This window comes from Staurois parvus, unplaced genomic scaffold (genome assembly GCF_062004578.1).
Source record: "Staurois parvus isolate SC_StPar_1 unplaced genomic scaffold, SC_StPar_1.0 ptg000422l, whole genome shotgun sequence".
Taxonomy (NCBI): Eukaryota; Metazoa; Chordata; class Amphibia; order Anura; family Ranidae; genus Staurois; species Staurois parvus.
Window position 1 is genome coordinate 7304985 of NW_028318218.1, and position 23512 is coordinate 7328496.

General features: G+C 42.8%; 1 protein-coding gene across 1 annotated transcript in view; it reads right to left on the reverse strand.

The window, feature by feature from the left end:
- The window catches only part of GUCY1A2 (guanylate cyclase 1 soluble subunit alpha 2), a 321813-nt gene that overhangs the window by 191767 nt on the left and 106534 nt on the right, over positions 1-23512 (reverse strand). Inside the window, exon 3 of the mRNA XM_089687296.1 lies at positions 17757-17878. Within this exon, the coding sequence (XP_089543422.1) occupies positions 17757-17878 (122 nt within the window). The remainder of the gene's footprint in view (positions 1-17756; positions 17879-23512) is intronic.

Here is a 23512-nt window from a genome sequence, read left to right on the forward strand (position 1 = left end):
CAAAAACCTGTGGCAACAAATGAGACCTGCAAAATACTTACCATGCTTCTTATCAAATTCATTGGGGTGTCTACTTTCCAAAAAGTTGTCATTTGGGAGGATTTGGTGCTATCCTGGCATTTCAGGGCCTCTGAAATTGTGATAGGTAGTCAGGAAGTGTAATGAGGAAATAAAGCCCTTTAAAAGAATTGCTGGCAATTAAATAAATTTGTTTACACTCAGCTGTCAGGTGCCAGTTTTTAAATGTAATTACTGGTTTCTGTTTTTTTTCTTCACTATACAGTGGTTCAGAAATTCATCTGTCACTTTCCCCCTTCAGTTAAAAGAAAGTTTCTTTCAGTTTATTTCCCCAAAGGAAACAATGTTTCCTTTCAGTTTCTTAAAAGATACAAAGTATCCTTTAGCTTTGGGGAAACTGACAGCTAATGTTGTGAGCCATAGTGAAGAAAAAAAAAGACGGCAATTGCATTTAAAACTCAGCACTGACATACACTTTGTATTGTGAAAAAATTAGTAAAAAAAATTGTAAACCGAGGTATTATTTTCAATGGATTTTCATTTGTAAACCGAAAATTACGTTAATAGAGGCATTCGTAAACTGAGGTAATACTGTATATGCTACATTCTTTTTTTTTTGTATGCAGCCTGTGGACTGAATGAAAAAAAGAGAAGAAATCTCTCCCAGAAAAAGTGTGTGGTATGCCCACCATTAGAAAATACCGCCCTGCATCCACCCACTTCTAATGGTGGGCACACTTTGCCACACGCACCAGTTCCAAGATTGTACAAATGTCTAAACAGTGGCACACTTGAATAAAAATTGTCCACGTATAAGTGGTACCCCATATGGAAAAAGGATGACACCAAGTCCCAAACTATCTTGCCACTACTCCCCATGTAGTCTGGGCATCTGGGGGCTCCACGTGACTATCTTTTCCCTTGTAAATCCGAAACTTATAAGTATAGCCTGTTGCCCTCTTACAGGTCTTCTACATATTGACCCCATATCTGGCACGCTTGTCAGGGAGAAATTGTTTGAATGCAAGGTGGCCAGAAAAATTAATGAGGGACTCATCAACGCAGATTTTTTGCTGGGGGGTATAGACATCTGCAAATTTTTGGTTAAGGTGATTTGCGAGGGGCTGAATTTTGTGGAGCCGATCAAATTCAGGGTCACCCCAAGGATGACAGGGTGTATAGTTGTTGAAATGCATAAAACACATTATACTCTCATATCTATGCCTCATGGCAGCAGAGAACATGGGCATATGATGAGTCGGGTCTGTGGACCAATACAACCGCAATTAAATGTTTTAGTAATGCCAATGTTGAGGGTTAGGTCCAAAAAAAATTTAAGTTCGGAAAACATAATAGGTTTCCATGCGAATGGTCTGGCAAGGTTTGAATCTGGGTTGGCGGCGATAAACTGTTGTGCATATAAATTGCTTTGATCCACAATCAATGCATACAGATCTTCCGTGAAAAACAGCTCCAAAAAATCAAGTGGAGGAGTTAAATTTACTATTTTTACCTGAATTCCAGGTTGGGCAGTGAATGGGGGAAGCACAGGTGCTGCATAATTTGTGGGCTGCCAATTGGGATTTGCAAGCACATCCGGAAGTATACTAGGGGCACTACGGGCCTTTGTGCGAATTCTTGGTGGTTGCGGGACAATACTTGTGCTCGCCACCGCACCAGCTTATACTGCACTTATGGGACTCGCCACGTCACCAAGTGATAATGCAGTGCTGGTATTATTATTATACAGGATTTATATAGCGCCAACAGTTTGCTCAGCACTGTACAATATAAAGGGAGACAATACAGCAACAATGCAGTTCAATACAAGAGGGTTAGGAGGGCCCTTACAATCTAAGAGGTATGTAAAAGACCAGGAAGTACTAGGCCACTAGTACTCGACAGTTCGCCAAAAGGTAGGGTGGCACTAATACTGGCACTCTCCTGCATATGAGAGTCATCAAAATTTATCAGCAAGTGCTAACAGAGATCAGGCCTGATTCTGCCAACACTGCGGTTTTGTGTGCAATGTATCAAGTGACAGTGACCTACTGACATTGCACTTGCTGGGGGAGAAGGGGGGGTAAGCGTACGGGCTAATCCTGCTAACGCTGCATTTTGGGGGACGCTATACTAATGTGAATGCTGGTATAGTGCTGATCTGATAAAATATATTGATCCATTCAGACACTATATATGTGTAAATCAATTGGTTTACGTGAAAGTTATAGCGTTTACAAATGGTGGTATAGATACTGGATTTTTTTTTGTATACTAATAATAGCAGCGATCAGCGACTTATGGCGGAAATCAGTGACTTATGGCGGCGATCAGCGACTTATGGCGGGACTACGGCGGACATTCTGACACTGGGGGGGAACTGACTTGGGGTCACCGACATCCCCAGTGACACCAATACAGTGCTCAGTGGAAAAAAAAATACTGACAATGTACTAATGGCACTGGGGAGGAAGGGGTTAACATTTTTAGGCACTCAAAGAGTTAACTGTGTGAGGGGAGTGTTTTACTGTCAGGGTCCTGTCCACAGCAGAAGTTCTGGAAGATCTGGCATTTCTGCCAGTACCCTGCATGGCCACAGAAGCACACATCAGCCTCAGTTTGGTGCCAGATGGCCTTTATAAGGAGGCTCATCACTTCCTCAAGTTGTTGGATGATCTCTATACTCCGCGTGCTTTGTTCCTGTGACTTCCTGTTACCGACTCGGCTTGCTCTTGGACCTGTCTACTCTACTAAACCCCTGATCTGACCTCGGCTTGGCTAAAGGATACTCTCGCTCCTCTGTGTATAACCTCGACTTGGGTAAAGGATACTCTCTCGCTTCTCTGTGTATGACCTCAGCTACCCCATCTGACTACATCCACTCTGATTCCCACCTGGTACATGACCTTGGCTTGAACCGGCTATCCAGTAAATCTCTAAATCCCGGAAGGGCTTGCATACCTCGCACAGGCACCACCTGTCTGCAGACCTATCTCCGTACATCAGCTGTGCTTCTGGGTGGACCACCAACCAGCACTCCTACAGGCGACCTGTGCAACTTTGGGCCTGACTCCTGCTGTCCCACTCTCAGGGGAGTCTGGAACTTAGCCGCAAGGGAAGCCCTCTCTCCATGGCCTCCATCACCAGATACGTGATATTTACTAGTGGGCGAGGGTTGTGTTCTTCACTGTTGCACGCTGTCCCGGAAAGCTAAGCTCTGCTCTCCAGAACAGTGAGCTGGGAACTGACAGGGAGCAGAGCTGCACTGTGTCAGTGTTTGCCGGTAATCGCCGGGATCCGGCGGGTAATCACCAGCCATGACCCGGTGATTGACACCCGCGGCCGCGATCGGTGGCACGGGCAGGGTGGTCGTGCGCCTTATTCTCACCCCCTACCATGTAAACAAGGGACACGTTTATATACATGATCCTGCCTACAGGCGCCGCTTTGCTGCAGTATATGTACTGTGGGTGGTCCACTAGTGGTTAAACAAAACCCCCAAACCTTTCCCACTTTTGAGCAGGAATCATCTGATCCCTACACTCACTGCTCCCATTTCCATCCACTGCTTTATTTGCTGCCATTGCCCTGCTAAAAATCATGATACTTTCAGTTATTGGATGCACAGGCATCAAACATACAGCGCTCAGTGCCTTAGCATCCAGTTTAAAATGTATTTTAATACCAAATGTAAAAAACAAACTTTCGTAGAGCACGCAATTTCAGAAAAAAAGGAATGTAAAAGACAATCTGTCCGGTGTAATATTGGAACCTTTGATTTAAATGCCAAACTTTGCGGAAAAAAAAACCAAAACTATAACTGCAAAATAAATCCCCCTCAATCTATTTAATTTCGGTCCAATGGTTTAAATATTTAATTCCTCGGGGAAGGAATCAAAGTTTTCCTATCGCCTTGCGCAATATGCATATTCAGTAGGCCATATGATATAATCAGAGGGCCTCTCTGGAACTAGTGCCTTTGAAGTGGCTTAAACTGCGTGTTTAGAATGCCTTTCAGACATTTGAACAGGGAACCTGTTACAAACAGATTAACACCTGCCAGCAAATTGGACAAAAAGCAATTCAATCATGGGGTAGATCAAATGAGGTCCTTAATAATTTGTGATCTATTAAAAATAAAATACGGAATATAGGCAACATTGCAGTCTTGTGTAGTGCTAAGCTTTTTGGATGGGGCCACCATGCCCGTGCACACAGGGTCTTTACTTTCTCTCTCTCTCTGATGTACGCACTCACTAATGCTCAAGAGGGGTCGTGTACATGTGAGGTTCAACAATAAGGTGGCACCCTTAAGTTAGAAGTGAGCTTGGAATGTGACATTTTGAAGGAGACACCATGGCGCAATGTCTCATTCCACCAGTCCAGCTCTCCCATCACCTCACTCCCAGTGATAATCCCACCATGTACTTGCATGGATCCACCTGCATGAACAACTTTAGATACTTCCATACCCACAGCTAGGTCCCTAGGGTCTCAGCCATGTGGGTTCGGTCCTGGTTGCTGGGGCATACTAACATTTATAGGTAAAGTTGATTCAGGGAATATCTGATTGCCTCTCGGGGGATCAGGAAGGAATTTTTTCCCCTGCAGGAGCAAATTGGTTCATGCTTTTTTGCCTTCCTCTGGATCAACTGTGGGTGTAGGATTATAACTTTTTTTTTTTTCTTTAATAGTTGAACTGGATGGACTTTTGTCTTTTTTCAGCCAGACTAACTATGTAATCAACCGCTCGGGAGGGAGGCAGCTAACTGCTCCCCTTATTCTGCATGAGACCCATCACCTCTACAAACATTGTACTCCCATTGTTTGTCTGTCTTTGCATTTCTCTGTCACTGGTTATTCTTAGCAACTTACCCAATGTGTGTCTTACAGGCCCTGTTCTTTGGACTATGCTATGTACCACCATGCACCTCTTGAAGTAACTTCAGACCTGGCTTTGAACAGTAAAAGAACTTGGAAACTCTGCAGCAGCACAGTTCATGAACACATAAATCCCTTACTAACTAGTTATTCCTAGGTTCCCTACCTTTTCAGATAGAAGTCCATAGTTGGAAAAGTCCTGGTAGGTTCCCTTGGGCTAGTGTTTGCAGGTTGCTCCTGGTTACATCCTCTCCTGTGGACCTTTCACTCTTCTCCCATGTGGTCCCTCCCAGCCCTAGCCTTACTGCTATTTATGTAAATCACAGGGTGGAGGGTAGGGCCCAGAAAACACAGGGAAAACTGCAGAACGTGAGTTAACCCCTCCCCGCCTAGATTCCCTGTCTAGCAGCAGCTTAACTTATAGGCACCTGCCCATAAGCTTCTCCAAAACAGTTACTATTCTAGGAGAAACTGAATTCTGCAAGCTGTGTCCCAGAAAATAGCAGGCAGAGGGCAAAGAACTAGTCACCAGCCTGCCATTGATTCACAGCTGATCTTTTCCCCATTACCAACTTACGTCTAGTTCTGTCACTGGGTGGAGGTGGACATCTTGGTAGAGTATTAGGTCGCTCCTCAAGCAAGGAGAACAGTGAGCAGCCAAGTAGTGACATCACTAAATCTCACTCCAAATCTCCTGAGACTAAAAGTCAGTGGCAGCAGTGCCTTAGATCTCACAATGCAGATATAAATTATGAGCCTGTAGGCATGCCTCCCAACTTTCTAAAATGGTGAAAAGGGACACATTTCAGCAGACAGTATGTAGGCAAAGGAGCCGATTACATGGACTACAAAGATCTAATATGATTGGCTAAACTGCACAAGTGCTTTTTTGAATTCTATTTTTCCTGCACATTGACTTTTAAAAATAACAAATGCAGTAATATAGAGGTTGGAGAAAAACTATAGAGCAGCATTACATTTTTAAAAGTAAATAATTACATTTTGTTTAGAGATGTACACATGGGGCCAAAAGAGACACACCTGAGGCAGCATGAGGGACAAAAGGATTTGGTCTCAAAAGTTGAACAGTCCTTCCAAATGAAGGAATGTTTGGAGCTTTATCGTAGGCACAGAAATGCCTAGGCACAGTCACATACCAAGAAATGCTCTATTATTTTTGGCAGGGATTTTGAAAAATGTACATTTTTAGGTTACGGCTTAGGAACAATTAACTTTCCTTATAACAGTAATAAGGTTATTGCCAGAGATGCCATGTCTCATGGAACAGGCTGCTAGAAACTTGACCTCAAATTCTGTGCAAACCTCCGGTAAAGGCAGTGCAGCGGGTTCATGGGGGGGATAAGGTATTGGAATTTTAGTTAAAGTGTTACTAAACCCTCGATCCTAAATTCACTGTATCTGGTCTTCCATAGTACACAGAACAAGGAAATGCAATTATTTTAGTAAACATAAACTGCTAAATACCTTTTCTCATCAGCAGTTAGAGCAGTCTTGTGACTTCTATCAATGTCCAGCACAGTACAAGTTAAAATTTGTAGCAGAAGTTTTCATTTTGCTCTAGGAGGATGCAGAACCCTTGACCTCTGTCTGGAGAGTACTGATTGGCCTTGTGCCGATCACATGCACTCTCTCAAGAAAAAAAACCCTCTCTAGCAATACACTCCAAACTGAGCATGTGCAGAGTGACTCCACACAATATGTTGTATTGGTAGATAAGGGGAGGATCAGAGAAGTCAAGATCAAACATCATTTTTATACAATGCAGAGGATTAACCCCTTGAATTCCATAGTGAGTATAACAAGCATGCTTTACTGCATATACAGACTGATTTTATTGTGGGTTTAGTAACACTTTAACTGTATGTCTAATTTTAAAATAAGCTTTAAATGTATAAATGTCAGCTAGAAAGGTATTTTTTATATTAAAGAGGAACTTTAGGCAAATAAAATCATCAATACTTGTAAATGTATTCATTAAATTTTTTTTTTTTTTAAATGCAGCTAGGATGGATGCCTGAATTTGACTTGATTGACCCATGTATAATCCCCTCAACATAAACAGAGGGTGAGGGAATGGTAGCCTAGGAGCCAATCATCTGTCTTGCTTTTCACCACAGCTGCTGATAGGAGGAGACATCAGAGACATGACCTTATCAGCCTTATGCTGCTCCTTCACTGTTGAGTCACAGGAATAAGAATAGGATTTAGGATTGTTTTGACCAGCAGCAGAAAAAGGGGAGTTCACCAAACTAGCTGTGCTGTGTGATATGGCTGTGTAAATGTCAGGACTGGATGGCCAGAAATAGGTAGACTATGAATAGAAACTTGTAACCCATGGCCAGTGGCAGGGCTGGTGCTAGACTACTATGCACCCTAGACAAGGCAAGCTACTTGCACCCCCCCCCCAAAAAAATATAAAAAAAACATCACCTGTAGATGAACTTCACTCCTCCTGGAACACATCCTCACATTTTCCAGCCTAGCACAAATCCACTTCCCTAAATCCCCCCTCCTAGCATAAAACCCCCTGATTCTGCCTCCTAGCACAAATCCCTCTAAATCCCACAAATTCTTCCTCCTCACCCAAATCCCCCCTCCTAGCACAACCCCCCCCCCCCCCCAGGCACAACATCCCACAATTTTCCCCGCCAATGCCCCTCCTAATACCAATACCCCTTTCCTGGCACAGATTCCCTCTCCTAGCACACATCCCCCCACAAAATCCCCCTCCTAGCACGACACTCCATCCCCAATCCTAGCACAAATCCCCCCCATCCTCCCTCCTAACACAAATCCCCCCCATCCCCCCTCCTAACACATATCCCCCCTCCTGATACGACCCCCCCAATTCCCTCCCCTAATACAAATCCCCCCAATCCCCTCTCCTAGCACAAATTTTCCCCCTCCTAGCACAAATTTCCCGAATCCCCCCCCCCCTAGCACCAATCCTCTTCCCTCAGTCCCCCCACCTAGGATAAATTCCTCCAAATCCCCCCTCTAGATAAAAGCCCTCCAAATTACCTCTCCCAGTATAAAAGCCTATCACCTTACCCAAATCCCCCCTTCCCCTTTTAGCTCCAATCCTCCCCAACACACAACTCTCATATACAGTTGTGTTCAAAATAATAGCAGTCAGACATCACTAACCTGATCAATCACTGTTTTTGGTAGAAATGATATTTCTACATGGCAAATAATTTACTAGCAGATGTAGTAGAGTAATAGAAATCCAACAGACCCAACAATCATGACATGCATGCTGCTGATTCTGTGTAATTGAATCACTAATTGAAAGGGGCATGTTCAAAATAATAGCAGTGTGGAGTTCTATTAGTGAGGTCATTCATTCTTTGAAAAACAGGTGGCAATTATTGCCCTTATTTAACCACCTCCCGTCCAGCCGTTGTATATAAACGGCCGGACGGTGGCACTGCAGGGTCGGGTGGCCGTCTATAAACGGCCTCCCCGCACCCTGCTTGTGCGCGCTCCCTGGGAGCGCGCAGCACCGCGATCCGGTGCCCGCTGTGTCCTCCGGACACAGTGCAACACCGATCGTCGGACGGGACCTCTGTATGAGGTCCCGATCATGTGATCACTGATTGGCCAATCAGTGATCACATGCTTACTACGTGTGAAATCTGTGAATGATCACAGAGGTCACATGGTACAAGGCTATTCACAAAAGCCTTGTACCATGTGACAAGCTGTGACCAATCACAGCTCACTCAGTTCTTCTCAATGAGTGCAAGAATGCACACAGAGAGAAAGAGAAATGATTGCTTTTACATCCTATATGGGTGTAAAAGCAATCAGTGTAAAAAAAAAAAATCTTCATCACCCCCCACAAGTAGTATGGTACATCCCCCATAGTAATTCATCCCCCATATAGTAATTCATCCCCCATAGTAATTCATCCCCCATATAGTAATTCATCCCCTATATTAATTCATCCCCCATATTAATTCATCCCCCATATAGTAATTCATCCCCCATAGTAATTCATCCCCCCTATAGTAATTCATTCCCCATATTAAGTCCCCAAGTCCCCCCTGTGTCAATTCACTTACCTTTGCTCCGCGCGTTCCTCTCGCCGTGTTCCCGCGCCGTTCTGGTGTAGCATGAAAATCTGTCTCCTATGAGGATCTGTCCCCCTCGACGTATCTGCGCATGTGCCAGTTTCAGGCATTAGCAGCCGATCGGCGATCTCCGGCACATGCGCAGATACGTCGAGGGGGACAGATCCTCATAGGAGACAGATTTTCATGCTACACCGGTCTTCAGGGCGGATTGTGAGAGGAGCCTAGCGGGAGCCTAGCTCCGCGGGCCGGATTAAAAGGTCCGCCGGGCCGAATTAAAAGTTTGCCCATTGCTGCCCTATTGCCTGTCACCTGGTGGGCAGTGTGCGCCAGAGCCGCAGCCAAGGTGAAAAAGAGCCGCATGCGGCTCTGAAGCCGCGGGTTGCCGACACCCGTGCTAGGGTGACAGTATGTAAAAAAAAAAATAAAAATAAAAAATAATATAAAAAAATAAAATAAAAATGTAAAAAAAAAAATTTCAAAATTATAATTTTTGCTTATAAACTAATTTGGATTTTTTTTTTTACTAAAAAGATAACGGAATAAATTTTGGCTAAGATTTATGATTAAATATTATTTATTTGCAAAATTTTATTAAAAAAACACTTTTTTTCAAACTTTTTGGACATTTCATTTAAATAGCAAAAAAAATACAAATCCCAGTGGTGAATAAATACCACCAAAATAAAGCTTTATCTGTCTCAAAAAAATGGTAAAAAATTAATATGGGTACAGTGTTGCATGACCGCGCAATTGTCATTCAAAGTGTGATAGCGCTAAAAGCTGAAAATTGCCCTGGACAGGAAGGGGGTAAAAGTGTCCGGACTGGAAGTGGTTAAGGAAGGAAGGCAGCAAATGTTGTACATGCTGGTTACAGTGCATTTCTCTCTGAAATGATTGCAAATGTTTTAAAATGGCAACCAAAACCTGAAAGACGTGGAAGAAAGTGAAAAAACTACCATTTGAATGGATAGAAGAATAGCCAAAATGGCAAGGACTCAGCCAACAATCAGCTCCAGGAAGATCAAAGAAGGTGTAAAGTTACCTGTGAGTACTGTTACAATTAGAAGACGCCTATGTGAAGCCAAGCTATCTGCAAGAAGCCCCCGCAAAGTCCCACTGTTGAAAAAAAGACATGTGCTGAAGAGGTTACAATTTGCCAAAGAGCACATTGACTGGCCTAAAGAGAAATGGCGCAACATTTTGTGGACTGAAAGTAAGATTGTTCTTTTTGGGTCTAGTGGCCGGAGACAGTTTGTCAGACGACCCCCAAACACTGAATTCAAGCCACAGTACACTGTGAAGACAGTGAAGCATGGTTGCCAAGCATCATGATATGGGGATGTTTCTCATACTACGGTGTTGGGCCTATTTATGGCATACCAGGGATCATGGATCAGTTTGAATACATCAGAATACTTGAAGAGGTCATGCTGCCTTATGCTGAAGAGGAAATGCCCTTGAAATGGGTGTTCCAACAAGACAACAACCCCAAACACACCAGTAGACGTGCAACATCTTGGTTCCAGACCAACAAGATTGACGTTATGGAGTGGCCAGCCCAATCCCCGGATCTTAATCCAATAGAAAACTTGTGGGGTGACATCAAAAATGCAGTTTCTGAGGCAAAACCAAGAAATAGAGAAGAACTGTGGAATGTAGTCCAATCATCCTGGGCTGGAATACCTGTTCACAGGTGCCAGAAGTTGGTTGACTCCATGCAACACAGATGTACAGCAGTTCTCAGAAACAGTGCTTATACAACTAAATATTCATTAAGTGATTCAAAGGAAAGCAAAATCTTCAAACATTTTTCAGTTTATATAGTGAATGTTTGAGTTTGTAAAGAAGAATACAAACACTGCTATTTTTTGAACAGTCTAATATTCTCTTTTCTTCAATTTGTTTAGAGGAACAACACAAATTTGATCTATTTTTCTTCATGTTTTGATTTGGAATAGAATGTGTAGTGTTCCCAATGCATTTGTGTGTATGGAAATATAAGCTATTAGAAGGATTTTGAGCTTTATTCACTTTTTTCAACACACTGCTATTATTTTGAACACAACTGTATGTATTTGTATTCTGATTGCAGTCCTTTAGCAGTGGTTTATTTGAGCTCTGATAATAAACTAAAAATGTCAGCTAGAATGTGATTGGATGACGAAAGCACCTCCAAACAGCTTATTCTGTAATATAGATCCAACTGCAAGGATGATGTGTAAAGTGTGCAAACCGTAGTAGGTAATCAAGAGTCCACTTAAAGCAAAACTCAAAATAGAAAGAAAGATAAAAGCGCATTAAGATTAAAATAAAACCGTAACTTTTCCTTAACCACTTGCCTATTGGGCACTTCTACCACCTTCTTGCCCAGGCCAATTTTCAGCTTTCAGCACTGTCGCACTTTGAGTGACAATTGCGCGGTCGTGCAACACTGTACCCATACAAAAAATTTTTCACACAAATAGAGCTTTCTTTTGGTGGTATGTACTCACCACTGGGTTTTTTATTTTTTGCGCTATAAACAAAAAAAGAGCAAAACATTTGAAAAAAATTTTTTCTTTGAAAAGTTTTTCTTTGTTTCTATTAAAAAAAATTTGCAAACAGGTAATTTTTCTCCTTCACTGATGTGTGTTGATGAGGCTCTGATAGGCAGCACTGATAGGTGGCACTGATGGGCAGCACTGATGAGCTGGCACTGATGATACGACAATGATGGGCACTGATATCCAGCACTGATGGGTGGTACTGACTGACGGCACTAACTGGCGTCACTGCTGGGCACTGACTGGCAGCATTGCTGGGCACTGATGGGTGGCATTGATGGGGGGCATTGCTGGCCACTAGTGGGTGGCACTGCTCGGCACTGGTGGGTGGCACTGCTGGGCACTAATGGGCGGCACCGGTGGGTGGCACTACTGGGCACTGATCATCAGTGCCCTGATGATCGGTGCTGGTCCGTCCTCTGACAATTGCCAGTTATCTGCAGTACTTTCTTCACGCTATGACAGCGTGAGGAAAGCGCAGCCAATAACCAGCAATTGCATTTACCGGTGATCTGCTGTGTCATTGGACACAGCTGATTACGTGGTAAAAGGCGGCTGTGATTGGCCTTTTACCACATCACGTGATGAGCTGTGTAGGACACAGCGATGACGGAGATCACCGGATGATGCCCTCCCAGAACTGGACAACCACGCTGTAGCCATCATTCAGCTATAGCACGGTTGGCAAGTGGTTAAGTACTCACCTAAAATCTGCAGCTGTCCCCTGCAGTATTTATTTTCCGCTACTAGGTGTCATTGGTTTCCTGGGCTTTATAATAGGCAGTGTCATTCAACCCATAAGCTCATCTCCAGGACTTCTCCAGAGCCTCCCCCATCCTCTGGAACTCTCTACCCCAATCTATCAGACTATCGCCTACTCTACCCACTTTTAGGTGATCCCTGAAAACCTATCTCTTCAGGGAAGCCTATCCTGCCTTCAGCTAATAACCGAATCTTCTATTTCTCCCATCAGTTCATCCCCCACAGTTATTACCTTGTGTACCACCAGCCCCTCCCTCTTAGATTGTAACTTCGAAGGAGCAGGGTCCTCTTAACCCTCTTGTATTGAACTGTATTGTTGCTGTATTGTCTCCCTTTGTATTGTACTGAGCAAACTGTTGGCGCAATACAAATCCTTTATGATAATAATAAATAATAATCCACTTCCTCTGAGCCCGGGCTGCCATGGACCCGCCCCCTGGTGTTGTGTAATCACGTTACCTGGGCTTCGGGTGTTCCTGCTCTGTACAATGCTCATCTGTCATCAAGTGATTATGGAGGGGAAGAGAATGGACCTATGACATCATTGGACTGAAGGCGCTTAAAAAAAGGTAAATACATGTATTTATCTTTTTTTATATAATTAGAGAGGTGGGGCAAACAAAACTATACCTCTGCTTTTACTGCTCTTTATTGAAATCTGATTGGTTACGGCTGAACACCATTTTTCTTTCTGGATAAGATAAACCTGTGGATGCCTACAAAGCTGAAGGTCACTGAGAGACATTTTATGTTTTATGCACAGTGCCTTCATTTCACTTGATCTGCACATAAAGACACCAGCGATTAAGACATAAGCAATTTGAGCAGCGTTGTCATTTTTTAGCGCTCGACAAGAAATAGGAAAAGGCATCATTTACCATGAACACAGCATTTTTTATTGGTTTCAGCTCGCATCACCTTTTTACAAGGTGAGATTCTCTGCAGGCTTCCTCTAAATGTTAATAGATGTGTGTATTAATGAAGGAACGTGTTTCCTGGAACAACAACTGTGAAACCAATGCATGTAATCAGGAACATCTTCCCAAAGGAATAACACTTTAATTATATTTAGGCCTCATTCACACAGTATTTTACTGCCAGCTGCAAGAAAAATCCAGCAGATACCTGCGTTTGGGTTCACAGGTAGTTGGGAACAGTTGCAGCTGCTTAGCCTGACAAAACAATGACAGGCTGACTGCTGCCATAGAGCTGTCTGCTAGCATTTGGATGTAATCACACATAGAGCAATTACCTGTGGTTACCCCTGGACGCAAACAGCTTGGGATCATCTGCCTTTAAACGCAAATGGTCGCAGTGTGTGATTACATCTGCACACCGGCGGTCAACTGTGGCCTGTCATTGCTTTGTACGGGCTGAGTGGTAGCAAGTATCAGCATTCACCTACAGTTGTGCTCAAAAGTTTGCATACCCTGGCATGATCAATCATATTTTCAATATCAATCCCAAAATTTCACAATTTCTGCCAGGGTATGCAAACTTTTGAGCACAACTGTATGAGCCCAGCCTCAGGAGTCTCCAAGATTCTTGCTGCAGCTGGCAATAAAATAATTTAAATAAGGCCTTAAAGTGGAAATGAAGTTCCACTGTAACAAACTGTAGGTAGGCTTTTATTGCATATGCCATAATGTCTATTCTACAATAAAATGCCCCTACCTGCCTGCTCGCTGTCTTCTCCAGAACTGGAAACGGAGCTGCACATGCACAGCCCACCTTACAGTGCAAGTCCCAGGTTTGAACTGGGACAAAAATAGGCCATTTTAAACTGAGCAGCCCAGTTGCAAGTGCAACCTTCGCGACTCTGGTGGTTCCGCCGCTGGTATCAGTAGGTTTTTATTTTTATTTTATATTTTTATTATTTTTACCATTTAATTTTTTTTTTTTATTAGCAATTTTATTTTTGTTATCTTTTACACTTTTTTTTAGGAGCTCTGTTGGGGGGCTTTGGTGAGATATCAGAGCTTCCCATTCATTCACAAACTGAAGTGTATTAAAAACAGTTTACTATGCCTCAGTTATGAATGGACAAAGTCAGTGATCAATACCGATCACTAAATGTTCATTCGGAAAAGGAAGCTGCCGGTAAAAGACATATATTCAGGCCCTTTCCCCACTCTCCATCTAAACAGATCCCCCACAGCAGCCATTGGGAGAGATGCTGTGGGGGATCTGTCAAGGTCGAGATGGGGGTGGGAGGTCGGGAGAGAGCACAGGGGGAACAGAAGAGAGGATATGGGACGGGGGCAGCATAAAAGAGATGGATAGGAGGGGTGGCGGGACAGCATATAAAGGAACCGATCCGTCCATTTATTTCCTGCAGCCACTTTATGCCTGCAGGAGGGAGATGAGGAGATGAGGAGAAGGGGGAATTCATTGGTGGCAGGAGGGAAATGGATGGGTTGGTCAAGTCAGCACTTGTTAGGACATGTGGCCCCGGTTTCTGTGTGTCAGAATGACAGCTCCCTGCAAATGTGCAGGAGTGAGGTCATCCGAAAATGGCCAATGAAGACAGTCAAAAAAAAAAGAAACACACAGGAGTAGATGCCAAAGGATCGTTGGAAAGGTGAGTATTAACATCTGTAGTTTTTTTAGCTGGATGACTTTGTTTGCCTAAGCATAGTCAGCGGAATTCAGAGAGTGTCTAAGACTATCACAATTACATTGTTCACAGTTTTTTTTTTTAACTTTTTTTTTTTAGGCTGTGGATCGCTTCACACTGTGCTGCATTGGAAATAAAAAAAAAAAGTACTGCCTGCCACACTTTTCCAGCATACATCACCTGCAGCAGCAGGTGTGAGTAATACACAGAGTGCAGGGGTCAGGAGTGCAAAATACATGAGCCAGTGTACAAAGTACAACCAAAAATGTCCCTTCTTCTAGTACAAATTCCTACTGCTCCCCCAAGATCATATCTCTCCCTCCCCACCAATACAGACCCATTTAGTAGAGATCCCTTCCCTACCAGTACTGACCCCCTTTTCATCAGTAGAGAGCCCCCCCCACACCAGTATAGACTCCATTTAAAGTAAAGACCCAGCACCCTCCAGCACAGGCATCCTCCCTGCCCACCAATACAGAGCCCCATCCTCCAGTACAGATCCCCTACCTCCCCACCAGTATACACCCCCCCCCATTCCCACCAGTACAAAGACTCCCCCCCAGTACAGGCCTCCTCCCTCCCCACAAGTACAGCCCCCTCCAGTATAGTTCCCCTTCCTTTCCACCTGTACAGAGCCCCCCTCTAGTACACATGCCCTCCATGTACAGAGCTCCACTCCTCCCCCCAGTACAACCCAGCTCCTGCTTTTTTTAATTTGAGAGATGTTGGGCAGGAGACCATAGTCTGAGTAGAAAAGCATATCCTCTGCAAGCATGTATAAGGCAGGACCACCTCTCTAAGTGGAAGCTGTGTTCTCTCTATGGAGGTCCGACACACTCCCCTACTTAATTAGAGCTAGAGCTGTCCCTAGCCAACAGGACTTTTACTGTCTTTGGGGAAGCAGTTGTTTCTTTGCAGAGGCCTGATATTCCCTTACTGAGTCAAACCTTTAGCTTTGCAATCAAAAAAGCTCATTCTCCCTGTAACGCTTATGCACAATAGAGACATGGAAGCTGTATGCGACAGCAATCTTGTTAAGGTCTCAGCCATTTTTTTTCTTATGAACAATCAACTCTCTCCCGTCCTCCCTCCTCTAGAAAATGGAATTTGTAGCTGTGAGTTATAACAGACTTCAAAAGAGCTTCTTATCTTAAATAAAACACAAATAGAGGCCAGCTCCAGAGCTGTAAACCGCTAATTAGTCTTGTGCAGGATGTCTGTTTTCAGGAACCATGAAAACCACTTTCCTCTGCCCTATCGTAAAACAATAACTCAGCCATCACACATGACCTGTTAGGCCATTAGGGCTCTAGGAATGCAGAGCGTGCCATAAAACGTCCATTTCACATGTCACAATTTCACATACAGTTCACAGCATCCAACAGGAACTGGGCACATTAATATTAGGTATATATTTGAATAGGGCATTTCATGCCGAGCCAAACAAGGTCATACATGACTATGTTAGCACATAAGAATGGGGATAAAGCAGTCTCTTCCCTCCTGGGTGACAAAGGTATGCTGTATTTGGTATCCCTGGGTTTGAAATATAATTCTGAATATTAATCTGCCAGTTGCTAAAATGCCATCTGCACATACTTGAAGTTATTAATATTAGTATGAAATTGTAGTTGCGACTCGGTCAAAAACTTGGTGACCTCCTAAAACCCATCCCCAAACTGGATGATTGGTTAGTTGTTCTCAGGCGACACCCCTTTAATAGCCTAGAAAAGGACTGACAGGCCTGGTGAAGGGAGCTCTCATTTGACATCAATCAAGAAACATCTTAACGGACTTGAGAGACAAGGCAATCATTTTTTGCTCGAACAATTGGACTCTCCTAAACCAGGACATTGCAAGTATTTTGCCTTCTTAACTCCTTTCTTTTATTTCTCTGTTGCTTTATTGTTTTCTTTATGTCTTTGTAACATCTTTTTCTGTAAATATTTTAATTGCACCATTTTGATCTTTTTAGTAATAAACCCTATTTTGAAAAGTGTTGAAACTATCTCTAAAGCTTTTAATGCAAGCTAAAGAATCCCTGTCTCTTGAAGAGTGCTACTGTGTATAATAATTCTCTTCATATACCCGTCTGTGGTGACAGTGTGTGTTACAGACGCTTATGCTAATATATTGTTATTGCTAGGATTTGTGAGTTTCCTCCTTCACTGTAAAAAGGTGGTGGTGGCAGTGTGAAGGGTTAATTGCGTAATTAACCTGACCCAGTAACAATCGCTCTCAGGCTGCTGGCACATAGATTGTGATCCCGTGAGCTGGAAAATCTTTGTGCAGGGTGCAGCTGAGAGTGGCATCGTTACGCAAGTGACAGCATGGTGTGAGATTGGCTGGTCCTTTGTCACGAGTTGGTGAAAAGGGCAGGGGTCGGGCACCGCGTTCCATCACACTCCCCACTGATGCTCTAGCTCTGACAAAGCAGAGGGTGGTTCTATGGTTTGAACTACTGTTGCATGTGCATCAAGGGAGCCCTTGATGTGTGGGAGCCATCTTGCCGGAGCTATTGAACGTGTTCGATATTTTCCTTCATCTGATAAAACGTGGAAGTCTAAAAGTTTGAGCATGTTGTTTTGGAGTCAGTAGAGTGTGTGTCAGACTTCTGCAGAGACTCCACTGCTTCCACACAAAAGAGCAAAGATCTTTCCCCAGAGCATGCTGGCAAGGGACAGGCTTTTCTACGCAGGCTGTGCCTGCTTTCTAAACACCTTAAACAGTAGACTTTGCACACCTTTTGTTATGATGCAGATGGAATGTATTTAACCGATTTAAACTAAATGTTTGATTGGGCTTGAAGTCTATAATTGGCTGAGGACTACCTACCCAGAACGTTGGCTGTGCGCTGCAGAATTCCTGAGACGTCTTCTGAATCTTCATTAGCGGAGAGACCCGCGTATGGACATTTCAGTGAAGCATTATGCAGATTCTTCTCAGCATCCGGACAGCTTTAAAAGAAAGAGTAACACATAAGAAGAGGATGAGATACAAGCCCACCGTCTCTCAGTGCCTAACCTTCTGAATGCCTTTTCTCTCATTAAATTGTTAGCAAATCCCTAATTAGCACATAGCGCTCAGGCAAATCATTTCACACATGGAGCTGCTGTATATCACCAGGAGAATTATCAGCTTGTATCACTAGTGCTAATTTGCTGCATCATTAGGAGTCTGAATATTGAAAGTGAAGAGACATGTTTGAGTAACAGCTTTACCCCGGGAAGCAGAAAATGAGACTTTTTTCGGTACAGTGTATATACGTTATGACTGTTTACGCAAAGCTGTATAGAGGACCCGGCACCGTTGATATACCAAGCCCCTTATTCACATTTGAATAGGTGTATGAATGTAGCATTTTTTAAACAAATATAAAAGTTATCAATAAATTCAGCTCCATATTTATAAAATGATTTGTAAAGCTGAACATTTTTGTTTTTTTGGTTTTGGATAGAGAATAGAAAGCTTAAAGTGATCGTAAAGGATATGCAATTAAAAAAAAAAATTGCAAGCATGTCATACTTATCTGCTTTATGCAATGGTTTTGCACAGAGCAGCCCAATCCTCCACTTCTCTCGTCCCCTGAAGGCACTCCTGGCCTCTCCTTCTACTGAGTGCCCCCATAGCAAGCCACTTGCTATGTGTGCACTAGTGCTCGCTCCTGAGCTGACTCTATAAGACACACAGAGCGTGGCTCGGCCCTGCTCCCTCCTCACTGGCTCTGACTGAAAGCAGGAGGACCCAACAGACAGCAATAAAACATGACATAGGTTCCAGCTTTATAGAACACCTATCACTTTTTATTGATGTCTGTGCCCCCTTTAGAGAAGTTCTCTCTCTATTTGTCCTGTCTACTATTATCATAGAAAGAGAAATTTAAAGAAAATCCCAAATTTTCGATTGACATCAAAATACTTCCAGTGGGGACATTAGTTCTGGTGACCCTGAGTACACACCAAGATTCCCTCACTTTGGAGGGTTTTCCTCTCACTTCCTGTTTTGACTATGGCACAGGAAGTGAAGAGGAATCCCCTTAATAGGACACAGATGGCAAAACAAAAACACAAAAAAAAAACCGATTGTGAGTAGAACCTCCCTTACTCTAGGGACCTCTGATCCTGTGAGCTGTGTGAAGAGGGGTGTGTCTCTTCCCTCCAATCAGCTCTCAGAGTTCTCCTCACTGAGCTCTGCAGAGTGTAACTTAAGCTCTCCTACCCCTTTTTTCTGAACACTCAGACAAGCATTAAAACTCAGCACTTTAAATGGCTGTAGAGATAAGAAGACTGCATATAGACAGGGACAACTTAACGTCAGAGCAGATTTGTTTAATCTCTGTGTATCACCTGAGGCCAGTCACTTCACTAGGTATATGCAAGCACTTTAAATTACACTTTAACTGAAGCAGAGAAAAACCAGGTCTTCTTTCCTGCTAAATAGGGCTGTGATGAGATATGTAAATATCAGGCCTGGATGTGTAGCTGGCCAGCTAAGACCAGTCCTAGGTTGCTAATATGGTTCATATATATGTGTATACCAAACCTGCCAATAACCTCAGTACAGTGTATATGTGCATATGTTAAAGCCAAAAGCAGAATCATTGCTGTAATTTATGTCTTTGATTATTATATGACATTTATATATTCATTGTGTTAGCAGAAGCAGAAAAGGAAAATATGCCTTTAAGAGTTAGTTAAAGATGAGCCAATCACAGACAGCCTCACACTGTACAGAGCCTTAATCAATCCCAGCCAGTTTCACATTTGTGCCTGTGTAAAACTCCCTGCTAGGATTTTCTAGAGACACATGCTCACCAGACAGAAGAGGAAACAGACAGTTCCAGCCAGAGAAGCTTTATGGAAGCAGAGAAGGCAAAATAGGTATTTAATGCACTTGTGTGTTCCTCTGTTGTTTAGTAATGCAGGTAGATCTGTATGTAAAAACTGTTGTATGTGTTTACTTGTAGTTCCACCGAACTTATCGAACTTATCGAATTTACGAATTAAACGAATCAAGTCACTGTAGAGTAACCATAATCGAACGAATTTACCGAATCTAACGAAATTTATCAATCTATCGAATCAACCCAATGTAATACGAATGAAACCATTGTAATATGAAAGAAATAAGCCATTGTAAGCAGTGTTATATGAAGAAGATTGAAGTTATTAAAGAAGTTAACTAAAGTATTTGGTGTGCTCTTTAAACCTACTGCATCCATAGAGCGGCATTGGAGGAATTACAGAGTAAAGTCAGTCTAAGCAAACAAAGAAACAGCAATTGCATAATTGTTCTAATGCCACAGCGCACTAGGCACCAAAGGGTGCTGCGCCTGCCACAGGATGAACCTCCGTCTCCTGGGAGATAATTTATTAAGGTAAAAAAAACCTTTTGAATTTAGAACCACTTAAAATGTATGTCATCTGTTTATTTACCTGTATGCCTGGATTTCTGCTTCAAGGGTAGCTGCAGTTTTGCTCATATGTTCACAGTTGAAATTCTGAACAAGTTCACCCTTCAAATCCAGAACATTTACTATATATTTGGGGCCCTGACCTGTACCAAATGTCTTCTTGAAGATAATTAAACTTTTCACTGTGTACAGAAGACATACCTTCACTGTTCAGAGATGAAAGAACTCAATTCCCATGATGCTTTGAGATCTATATTTTATTCTGCAGCAACCAGCAATAGTAATAAATAGTATTATGCTCTCTATTTTTACTTACATAGTGAGTACATCCTGCTCCAGCAGTGTTTGCTGATTTACTCGAGTTTGAAAAGGAACTTCTAAGATGTAGGTATCCGACTCCCAGCCTCCAATCAATCAAAGCTCCTGAAAGGCCGGGAATCCTAACAGGCTTTTGTCACAAGATACTAGTTTGTATGTTATTCAGATGGCAAAATCGGATGAAGTGTGCAATTGCAAGATTTCTGTGTTATGTAGGTGAGGGGATTTTTGCTTTTTTAGTGATAGAGATATTATATATATATACATATATATATATATATATATATACACAGTGGGGCAAAAAAGTATTTAGTCAGCCACCGATTGTTCAAGTTCTCCCACTTAAAAAGATGAGAGAGGCCTGTAATTGGCATTATAGGTAGACCTCAACTATGAGAGACAAAATGAGAAAAAAAATCCAGACAATCACATTGGCTGATTTGGAAAGAATTTATTTGCAAATTATGGTGGAAAATAAGTATTTGGTCACCTACAAACAAGCAAGATTTCTGGCTCTCACAGACCTGTACCTTCTTCTTTAAGAGGCTCCTCTGTCCTGCACTCATTACCTGTATCAATGGTACCTGTTTGAACTTATCAGTATAAAAGACACCTGTCCACAACCTCAAACAGTCACACTCCAAACTCCACTATGGTGAAGACCAAAGAGCTGTCGAAGGACACCAGAAACAAAATTGTAGGGGGGACCTAATGAATGACCTGCCGAGAGCTGGGACCAACGTAACAAAGGCTACCATCAGTAACACACTACGCCGCCAGGGACTCAGATCCTGCAGTGCCAGACGTGTCCCCCTGCTTAAGCCAGTACATGTCCGGGCCTGTCTGAAGTTTGCTAAAGAGCATTTGGATGATCCAGAAGAGGATTGGGAGAATGTCATATGGTCAGATGAAACCAAAATAGAACTGTTTGGTAGAAACACAACTCGTCGTGTTTGGAGGAGAGAGAATGCTGAGTTGCATCCAAAGAGCACCATACCTACTGTGAAGCATGGGGGTGGCAACATCATGCTTTGGGGCTGTTTCTCCGCAAAGGGACCAGGACGACTGATCCATGTACAGGACAGAATGAATGGGACTATGTATCGTGAGATTTTGAGTGCAAACCTCCTTCCATCAGCAAGGGCATTAAAGATGAAACGTGGCTGGGTCTTCCAACATGACAATGATCCCAAACATACCGCCCGAGCAACGAAGGAGTGGCTTTGTAAGAAGCATTTCAAGGTCCTGGAGTGGCCTAGCCAGTGTCCAGATCTCAACCCCATAGAAAACCTTTGGAGGGAATTGAAAGTCCTTGTTGCCCAGCGACAGCCCCAAAACATCACTGCTCTAGAGGAGATCTGCATGGAGGAATGGGCCAACATACCAGCAACAGTGTGTGCCAGCCTTGTGAAGACTTACAGGAAATGTTTGACCTCTGTCATTGCCCACAAAGGATATATAACAAAGTATTGAGATGAACTTTTGATATTGACCAAATACTTATTTTCAACCATAATTTGCAAATAAATTCTTTCCAAATCAGCCAATGTGATTATCTGGATTTTTTTTCTCAATTTGTCTCTCATAGTTGAGGTCTACCTATGATGCCAATTACAGGCCTCTCTCATCTTTTTAAGTGGGAGAACTTGCACAATTGGTGGCTGACTAAATACTTTTTTGCCCCACTGTATATATATATATATATATATATATATATATATATTACACACAGTATATATATACATATATACACACACATACATACATACATATACACACACACATACATATATATATATATATATATGTGTGTGTTTGTGTGGTTTTATATATATATATATATATATATATATATATATATATAAATGTGTGTGTATATTTTATAATAGGGAAAATTGTATTGTATTCCTTACTTACTATAATTTTCCTTTCCTGGATCCTCCCCATGTCAGCCTACCATGGGTCAACTCCGCCCTCTCTGACCCCTCCAGGACAACCTCTTTCCTAGCCCATAAGAGCTGTCTCCCTTCACTCAACGATCCAAAAAAGACTGCACCGATGGAAAAGCCATACTCATTCTGTGGTGGCAAATAAATGCGTTTGCTGTGTTCCACCTTGCTGCCCTGCAAACCATTTTTGCTGACATTTTAGTCCATGCTGCCCATGACATTGAGAAGCTTTTCATTGAATTAGCTCTCACTTCCAAAGATGGTGGCAAGCCTAGGACTTTGTAATCTGACATGACCTTGGATAGTACTGTGAAGCCCTTCCTTGGATCTTGAGGGACAGCATAAAGACTATCTTGTTCACGGTTGTCCTATGTGCATTTCAGGTATATTGAAAGTGAATGAACCAGATCTAACTTCTTCCACTCATCCTCTGATCAATCTTCTAGAAAAGGTGAAAATACGAACTCCCAACTTATATGGAATGAAGTTGAAGAAATCTGGGATCTCTCTCAGAATGACCCTGTCTTGGAGGATCAAGCAGTATGGTTCTCTAGCTAAGAAGGCATACATGTCAGATACTTTCCTTGTAGTAGCAATTGCCATCAAGAAATATGTCCTCAGAGCCAAATGGAATAAGGAACACAAAGTTTTTGGGTAAAATGGTGGTGTCAGCAAGGTATTCAAGCCAAGTGAAAAATTCCCATTAGTGATCTAATCTTCATTGCTGCCTTCAGAAAATGAATGACCAAAAGGGTTAAGGCCCATCTTTTACTTGCCATGGCCGAGAGGACTGACACTTGAATTTGCAACTAATTATAAGCCAGGTCCAGGGGTGGACTGACCATTTGGAAACTCGGGCATTGCCCAAGGGCCCGGGGTCAGTAGGGGGCCCCATGAGATGCCCCTGGTAC